The sequence below is a fragment of the Gadus macrocephalus genome, chromosome 5, assembly GCF_031168955.1.
Source record: "Gadus macrocephalus chromosome 5, ASM3116895v1".
Classification (NCBI taxonomy): Eukaryota; Metazoa; Chordata; class Actinopteri; order Gadiformes; family Gadidae; genus Gadus; species Gadus macrocephalus.
This window is the reverse complement of record NC_082386.1, coordinates 15,847,593-15,857,592: the sequence shown is the minus strand read 5'-3', so window position 1 is coordinate 15,857,592 and position 10,000 is coordinate 15,847,593. Positions and strand designations below refer to the sequence as shown.

General features: G+C 46.3%; 1 protein-coding gene across 1 annotated transcript in view; it reads right to left on the bottom strand.

The window, feature by feature from the left end:
- pacrg (PARK2 co-regulated) overlaps positions 1–5,586 on the bottom strand; it is a 14,573-nt gene extending 8,987 nt beyond the window's left edge. The window contains exon 1 of the mRNA XM_060052588.1: positions 5,566–5,586. Within this exon, the coding sequence (XP_059908571.1) occupies positions 5,566–5,586 (21 nt within the window). The remainder of the gene's footprint in view (positions 1–5,565) is intronic.
- Positions 5,587–10,000: the final 4,414 nt, after the last annotated feature.

The following is a 10,000-nucleotide window of genomic DNA, read 5'->3' as shown; positions in this document are numbered from 1 at the left end:
AGACTGTATGTGGTGCAAGCTGCAATTGATACATGCTGCAATTGTCCTCCTCAGACATGACTTTCAACAGGTGAAGACGTGTGTCAGTTGTGTGTGTGTGTTTGTGTGTGTGCTGGGGGTGAGTACATATGTGTGAGGGGGATTCAGAGAGAGTCAGGCTGACACCCTCCCACCCACTTACACACACTACACAAAGGGATACACTTGCCAAAACACACACTACCAAAGGCCCACACTCAACGAATAAGTACAAATCACACACACAAAATCGCCCCAAAAAGCAAACCCCCAAAAGCACACTCTCAAACAAACGCCTAAAAGAAACACAGACTAACAGACCTACCCCCAATGCCTATCTGCACAAACACAAACACGCACATACACACACACGTACACATATGCACACAAACGCACAGGCACACACACACACACACACACACACACACACACACACACACAGACACACCAAGGCCCCCTGCTGGGTCAGCCTGATCTGTGTTCAAATGTCACCCCGGCATCGACGCCGGCGCTTTCATGTCCCCTGCCCTCGCCCCGCCCTCGGTACCACCTTAGACTTCAAAGCAGATCACCACACCACCACACACACACACACACACACACACACACACACACACAAACAAACACACAAAGAGAGATCCCCTACTGTTGGCACAGGGAGACACGGCTGATTGCTTTGAGGCAATTTGCCGGCCAACCTTGACCTTTTCCCTGTGTGTGGTCAAGATCACCGCCGTGAGTCAGCCGTCCCACCGACGAGAACAAAAGCAAACATGAGCCGACAGAGAGAGAGGGAGACAGAGGCGCGGAACGGGCAAGAGGGGGGGGGGGGAAAGGTTACAGAGCATAAAAGAAGAAGAGGCGAGAGATGGCATGATGATGTCACTGCGTTAGCCTGCGATGCAGCCATGTGGCGTCCTACTATAGCGCACAGGGATGATGTCATGCAGCCTTCTAGGCCTAGGCCTATCCCTCTGACCACAAACCACATGGGGAATTCCACCGAAACAAAAGGCGTCTAATGTTTCCTTTGCTCCTCGCTCTTAACCCGTATCATGAGCACAGCTGAGAGCGTCGCGGCGCTCACTCCACATCTAAGTGATTCGTCTTAAAAGGGAAAACCGTGCGCTATTTCCAGAGACTCACCTGGCCCCATTGTTCCGTAGTATTGATGAAATAAGAGCAGGGGAACATTAGTCTGGTTGTGGCCGCCACTGCCGGGGCCTGTGCTGTTGAACCCACCGCGATGCACTTAATCACAATCACATAAACACGCACTCTGGGACCAGGACGAGACACCAGTTAGCACCACACAATAAGAGCGTAGGACGACCACGCAACACACACACACATACACACACACACACACACACACACAATGAAGCCTTCCAAGAGAATCTTAATCAGTCGCTGCACTCAGCGGTAAATTTGTGCATCCATTATTGATTGCGTGTGTGCATGTGTGTGTGTGTGTGTGTGTGTGTGTGTGTGTGTGTGTGTGTGTGTGTGTGTGTGTGTGTGTGTGTGTGTGTGTGTGTGTGTGTGTGTGTGTGTGTGTGTGTGTGTGTGTGTGTGTGTGTGTGTGTGTGTCTTTGGGTGCTGGTTGGATTCCCCAGGGGGCCCTCCGTCGAGTCAATGAGAGGGGGGCACGGATCGGCCAGGCATTAGCAATTAGCCCCGGGACACAGACAAAGACCCCCCGCATTCCTGCCCTGGTCCACAACTCGACAGGAAACACACAAAAAGATACAAGATGAGGTGTACCTGTGCATTCCCTGGAAAATGTTTTGATGTTGTTGTTGTGTGTATACGTGTGTGTGAAAACACTTGTTTGTGTGTGTGTGTGTGTGTGTGTGTAGTTTTGTGTGTGTGTAGTTTTGTGTGTGTGTGTGTGTGTATGTGTATGTGTATGTGTATGTGTATGTGTATGTGTATGTGTATGTGTGTGTGTGTGTGTGTGTGTGTGTGTGTGTGTGTGTGTGTTACATGATTCCTCCTAAACACAGGGAGCCAAGAGGGTTAGTTTGCCAGGCTTGCCTCAGAGTCACAACCGTTAGCCGGGCTGAAGGGCCAATCAGAGATATGCCACACGCCAGGAACGGCCGGGGGACAGTGTGATGGAAGAAGGTAGCAGAATGAAAAGAGTGAAAAGCAAAAATGAAAGAAAGAAAGCAAGCCAAAGAGGAAAGCTGGCTTCATGCTTCTGCTGAGGTAATTGCTGTCGACCGTACAGCTATTTTTGTTTCCCCCCAGCTCTGGCAGGATGGAGGAGGATGAGGAGCGGGCATTGTGCGAGAGAAGTGAGGCTAATGTAGGCGAACACACAGCGGCAGATATCAAATATCAAGGGACGTGCACAGGTTTCCATAGGGGCACGGCTCACTCTCTGAACAGGGCACCTAAAAGATATGTGTGCTTAGATATATGCTTAGAATGAGTAGGCCTACTTTTTGGACCCTTCATTCGGGATTGATATTAAAAGTGATTAACCAGAAATCCATGAGGTCTATTTCAATACATCCACAATGCCCATCTGTTAACCAGTTCAACCCTTACCTAGAACTTCATCAACAAACAATCAAAACACCAGCTTTTGAGCTTGTCTGTGGGGGGGCAATACCTCTCTTAATTGGCTACCGTTTCAATGCTATGCAAAACTTGCAATATTCTTTCGACATCCTTAATCAAACCAACTGTTATTTTAATAGTCTCAACACACAGTACAAAGAAGTACAGTATAAAGAGAACATTTTCTCCTTAGATTGCTGCCATGTTAGGATGATGATGAAAACAGAATTACATTGGAAGTAGGCACAAGCCTGCGGTAAAGGAACAGTTTGTGCATGCGCCAGTAAAAGGAAAACTACAATAATAAAGTGCGATAATGTGATACATTAATCTGGCTAGTTTAGCAGTGGAAATGATAAAACATTTAACTAGTTATTACTATACTTCAAATAAAGTCTCTATTCATCTGTGATCTGTGAACGCTATTAAAATCCAACAATAACGGGTGACGGTAAACCCATACTCAAGGCAAAATTATGATCCTCAATCATGGTCCTCATTCCAAACTAATCATGTTACCAAATACAGCAGCGTTGATTGCTGTGAAATAGGGAATGCGAAGAAGGCCACACAATGCTATAATGCTAAAGTGAACGAACCATGCCATGTTAAGAGATTGCTGCCACTGTTGGTCAATAATGTATTCCTGAAACAGAGGAGGCTGCCGTTTCTAGACCACAATCCCCCATTTCTCAGACCTTCGTAATTTTAATAATATTTATAAACAATACTTCCTTAACTAATAATTGTAAAAGTACTTAGAGTGTTAAAGGTTTATTCAACCCAAACACTAGTGAAACTGCAGCTTTTTCTCATACTGTTCCGCTTGGTTCCGTCTCACAAGAAGGCACCCGGCGTGACTTAACTTCACAATCTCTCTTTACGAACACAGAACGCACAGTACATTCCCCTTCACTGAACTATCTTCCAACTCTTTTCGCTCTGTTGGGGTGAACCACTATGCTTAATAGCAGGGGTGGCTGGAATGCTCCATTAACTGAGAGCCTTTTCTACAAGCAGAATCAAATGCAGGATGAGAAGACTTGAGCAGATAAAGCCCAATCAAGGTTAAATTGTCACGCAAGGACTAGCACACTTTCACCATTGAGAAGAAGCAGAGAGAAGGAAACTAACCCTAATCCTTCTATATATATATTTTAAAGAATCTCAAGCCCCTGTCGACGTCAATGCATTCACGTACCTGCAAACAGCTATAAAACAAATTTACAGTCAGCTTCTGTGGTCAACAAAGCATATGGGTATCTATGGAGCGGTAAATATCCAGACGATTTTGTTTTTGAAAGCATTTCATTTTTTGGATCTGGCTTAAGGCAACTTGACTTAACAACTTGATCCTGGTGAAGGTATATACACAGATCCAAACCCTGCAATGTCAATGAAGTTGACAGCTGGTTAACTGTGAGTAAAATTTTGCATAATGATCAGTTCTGTTGGTTGTACATAGTCAAAGCCATGTTTGCCAAGGACATCCTTTTGTACTGTGTTATTCAGAGCAGGCTGATTACACAGCCAATCTGTAGGTGCTCATGAGAGGTCTGCAGTCACCATGTGAGAGCAGTTCTATAAGGCCAAAGAGGCATTCATCTATGCCGTTCAAAACATACATACATCTAGACGGAAATGTCAAGATCAGCTCAGTTCAGTGATAGTAGTAGTATACAGATTAAGGGGCATCAAAACATCAAAAGTATTTGCAGATATTAAACCCTAGAACGAGTGATTTGTGTTGACAGTATCCTAGAGACGGTTGTGGAAAGAAGTCACAAAGATACCTGCAATAGAGATCGCCTGATGATATTAGGAAGTTCAAGACAATGTTCCAGTTTCAGGTAGATGCAATTACGATGAAGCAAATTCTGACGAAATAACTATTCCCCCTTGCTCTGATATAGCCCATAGGTCACACATTGGTAGGATGTGGTTACACCAAAAGTGTGTATACCTCACTATGAACAGCACCATTTTTTTTTATGTTCTAGTTTCATAGAGGTCCCCGAAAAGCAATTCCCAATTTTCTCTTTATTTAGTTTCATCATTTGCAGTCACTTTTATACAAGCAACTTTTAGATGTAAATGCCCAAAGATATCTACCGTAAGACATCGGACATTGGGGCACAAACCCGGACCCTTGGTTCTGGTAGTCCAACATTCTAACCAATAGGGTAGTCTATTAGTAGTCTACTCTGCCCTCCCGTCTCCTTTCACTTTACATTCAAAGTTCACACGAAGACAAACGAGAAGGCACATTCACGTTTCACACATAATTTAAGATTTCAACAACTCTCTATATTCTTTATTAGAACAAAGTCAAATTCCCATCTTTTACATTAATTCCAGTAAAATATTGCAAAGGTATCAGGGCACCACAGAACCACAGGAGACATATAAAGGCTCATGAAATATTCATTAAATATTGTCCAATCGGTTTTAATGCACCATGACCGTTCTTTCCCTGGGTTCAGGAAGAGGCTTCTTGGTTTAGAGGTAGTGGTTATGGCATTTATACAAATAGAATAGAATATAAATGAGGTAACAAAAAGCAAAGACAGGTGAGTGATTCACACAATCTACTGAGACGGACAAGCTTGTCTGACGATCATGTAAAAATAATGCATTCACAACGTCTGGTATTAGAATTGACGGTGAAAATGCAACACACACACACACACACACACACACACACACACAGACACAGACACAGACACAGACACAGACACAGACACAGACACACACACACACACACTCAACCATCCAAAATCTGTGGGGACACATACACGCTTGTAGATAACCTGCACATACGCAACAAATCAGAGATGAAGAAAAAATAATACATGTCCCTTGGCAGCAGAACACTCAAAAATGGCATGTTCGATAATAAACAAGCAGGACTTGGCTGTTTATTTTGTTACTGCTGTCACAATCATTAGCCAGAGTAATTGAACGACTGGGCCTCTTTACCAGCAGCTTCCTTGTAACCATCGCGACGGTACCACCGACTGATAATGCTGTGAGAAGACACAAACAGCAGCACTGATGAAAGCAGCTCAGCTGGAGGCTACGCGTTGTACCTTTCCCTCATTAGTATCCTTACTATACAGGCAAATTATAAGACCAGGGGTCACCGAGGGGTCAAACCAAATCCTCAGCCTAGCCTTAACGAACACACATTGTCAAATGTTGCTGCAAGAGCATTGTGTCATTCGTAGAATAGTCAAAACACTTCTGTCTTATTTGTTGATCGCTAGCTAGCAATGTTGAAACACATATTTTCTATAGATAAGTGCTCATTTAAAAATACTACTACAGCTTTTACCCTGACAAATCCTATTAAGAATATCTATAAAACAACATAAACACTACAGCTTTACACAACCGTTTATGGTTCTTACGGTTCCTACACTGCCCTGTAGCCATGCTTTTATTGAGCAAGCGTTAACCGCTATAAACGAGAGGAGACGGAGAGAACTATTCAACGGAAAGAAAAAGAGAAGTGGACGGAGGGACGGACGGAGGAGAGAAACCGCCTGGAACTTGCTCCAGTTTCTGAAAGGTGAGGCAGCTAAATAAAGCTGAGATTAGGGGGGGACTGGGCTGCTCGGCTGGTGGATACGCTCGAGCGTGTGCATGCAGCGATCCAGTCGGGGACCTCCTGCCAAACGAGACGGAACTAGGCCAGTGGATGAGGAGAGGCACGTAGGGACCAGGTAGGATGAGGAGGAGGAGGAGGAGGAGGAGGAGGAGGAGGAGGAGGAGGAGGAGGAGGAGGAGGTGGAGCAGGAGCAGGCAGATGAGAAGGAGGAGGAGACAAGGTGGGGGACAGCATCAACACGACGGCGGAGGGAGCTCAAAACGCAAACAGCGGTGATTGGTTTCATGCCGGCCGCATTTCATCTCTTCGCAATCTATACCGGGCGCATGCGTGTGGCCTGTGCCAACGTCTAGCACGAGATAGCATTATAGCGGCATGCTAGCAGCAAGTGGGTAGTTGAGAGTGTTGACACATGGCTGATCCACTGTCGATGACCCTGAGGCAGCCCCCTGTCAATGCGGTGGCGTTGGGTGTTCAGTTGCATGCCTCGTCTATCTCTAGTCTAGTACAATGCTTCCTGCTTACCCTTGGGCTCACAGCATTGCAGTGCAGATTTGACAACAACTGAGACAGAACCCAATCAAGGCTGAGCGATGGAGAGACAGGGGCGGTTGGCGGTGGAGGTGGAGGGGGGGGGGGGGGGGGAAAGAGAGGTCGTAATCAGCATTTCCCCTCCAATCAGACCCAAATGGCTGCCTCTAATCTGCACACGGCCACTGATGGCTCTGATGGATAGGACTGATTGGTTATCTGTCGGCAGGGGCTCCGCAGGGATCTGCGGGGGGGGGGGGGGGGGGGGGGACGACGACTGTGGGGAGTGCCGCTCGGAGAGACAGGACAGAGGCGGCTTATCGGCCCGTCACTTGAATTCCCACGTCATCCCGAACACGGGCTCAACAAGCCTGCCCCCTGAACCCCCGCCCCTCCTCCCAACCCCCCCCCCCCCCCCCCCCCTCTCACTCATCATACAGAAGAATTAAATGTGGACACTTCAAAGGACTTCCACACCCCGGGTTCCCCGAGGGCCGCGTGTTTGCTACCTACTTAAAATGGAAGGGCTCGATCCATCACTGGCTGTTTGAGACGCACTGCGTGTGTGTGTGTGTGTACGTACACGTACAGCTTTATGTGTGTCTGTGTGTGTGTCTGTGATTGAACACATACAAGATATTATGTGCATGTTCGTATGGGATTTTGTTTGAGTGTGTGGATGTGCGTGTCTTTGTGTGTGTGTGTGTGTGTGTGTGTGTGTGTGTGTGTGTGTGTGTGTGTGTGTGTGTGTGTGTGTGTGTGTGTGTGTGTGTGTGTGTGTGTGTGTGTGTGTGTGTGTGTGTGTGTGGTGACTTGTCAAGTCAGATGCAAAGGGGAGATAAGGGCACAGAATAATGTTTTTTTCTCCGCAAGCAAATACCATGAACATGGCGTAGCTGCCTGCACAATTTTGATAAATCTGTCCGCTCCTGCCCCATTCGGCGGTGAAAAATACACACAAATCCTCAAACAAATATGCTCGTTTCCAATGAATGTGTGATGAATGTCCTCGATTGATTTCACACATGGCGGCTGGAACAATAGAGACCAAGACAAATGTTAGGTCTATCTAAGATAGGAACCTGGCAAATAGCAAGCTGCAAACACAATTCCCTGATATCCTTCCCCTCACCAGCCAACAGGGACTTGAGGGGAACAACAAACTCAATTAACATATTCAGCGCCGCCCGTGTGTGTGTGTGAGTATTTGTGCGGGTTAACAAATAGAAAAGAACACCGCGCCACCGCCTCTGTTTGTGAGCTAACGCAATCGGTTGCTCAGCAGTGTAAAGGAGGAAAGACATTACTACCGTGGCTGGTTGACCTGAATCTTTCAAGAGAAAGAGGGTGGCCACTTAAGCATTAAAAAAAAGGCAAACACAAAAAGCAAACAACAATGGCTGCCGTGCTGTGGGCCTGTAACGGCCCAGCCGACGCAGGGAGCGAGCACACTGGATCAGATAGAGCGGTAGGTGGTTCAGGCCAGAGGGGTGTCTGACTGTGCTGTGTCCAGCTCCTAATAGGATGTTCTTGTTGTGCCAGAAGATCAGCCTCATCCTGTGTTCTGGACCACAGATCAAAGACTTTCACCCCCCGGTCCCCGCAGAGCTGACTGCCAAACTGCACCAGCAGTGAAAGATGAAGAGGATGGCTTAGATGGAGGGTTAAGGGAAGGAGGAAGGGAGGGAGGGGGAGGGGGAGGCGGGGGGGGGGGAATGGATGCATGGAAGGATGGATGGATGGAATAAAGAAACATATTATTTTTCTTCTATGATTCTAGGTGAAGGGAGAGGTGCGACAAAGAGAAAAGAGAGGGAGAAAATGCAATCAAGTAGAACAGAAGAATTGGACGATTCTGCTGCAGACTTACGCAAACATAATAAGACACGGCGGTAGAGAATTGTGTAACTAAAAAAGCTAAATAGTGGTTTAACTTTAATGGTCTGAGACAGGGACAAAATATACAGAGTACGACTGCATAACCTCCTCACTATGCTCTCCAAACGTGAGCGGAGAACTGAAATAATTCAATGGTATGGAACTGCATGTTATTCTGAAGGATGTTGCTCTTAATCCATTATCTCACACTCCAAAGAATATAGTTATTGGGAGCCCTGCTGTTCATACAAGCTAGCATTATGACAAGTGTGCTTCACTTGACTTAGGGCTCCATTCGTTGTTCCTATATTAGCCCTGCACTTGACTGTGCTCCAGAGTTCAGCTGGTTGCTTCCTTCAACACAGGGGCTGTTCAGATTATGCGTAACGTCAGCATTGCAAATATTTTGTGTAATGTTATTTCTGCTGTGCTATGTGCTATGCATGTCGTGTATATGTGTAGCTCAATATTTTCTGGATTCGTTTCGTTTTAACGCTGCCTGCACTGCGAATTTGTACAGCAACCGCTGGTCCCGTTGAGTCATCATCATCATCATCATGTTTTTGGGGCACAGATAACAGAAATTAGATTCTTGTTCTTCATAATATATAACAAGGTAATGCCAGTGTGCTGCTAGTTCAGCAGCTTTGAAAGTCACATTGTGGAGCCTGAGGCGCGGACACCGCCTCTAATGGCTCTCCAAGGTGGCCCTCTCTAGGCGGAGGAGCTTACCGCGGCCAGTGGAACAAAGAGAACACGGCGGGACACGGCTGGAATTGAACTCGGCAGACATGGAATCTGGTGGAGGAAAGAATATGTGCATAATGCATACCCCTTGATATGCTAGCCCACTGTAGCAACACAACCTGATTAGTAGAGCAAGGCTCTCTCTCTCTCTCTCAAATTCAATTAAAAAAGCTTTATTGGCATGAGAAATATACATTTGCAGTGTAAAAGCAGGTGAAGAATAAAATAAAAAGGTCAGGTATATAGTATAATTTAAGCATAAAACACAAAAATCTCTCCTCTCTCTCTCTCTCTCTCTCTCTCTCTCTCTCTCTCTCTCTCTCTCTCTCCTCTCCTCTCTCTCTCTCTCTCTCTCTCTCTCTCTCCTCTCTCTCCTCTCTCTCTCTCTCTCCTCTCTCTCTCTCTCTCTCTCATCTCTCTCTCCTCTCTCTCTCTCTCTCCTCTCTCTCTCTCTCTCTCTCATACATACTTACTTTCCTCTGATTGCTTTGATATGAGGCCCAACTGAACGTGGAGGACTATAACATTGCTGTCAGAACACAGCTCTCTGTGAGACCATGTGAAACCGACCAATGGGTATCAGAGCATGTTACCAGCCACAGCAGCCAAAAAATGGATCTGGAGGGTGAGGTGCAACAGAAGAGGCAA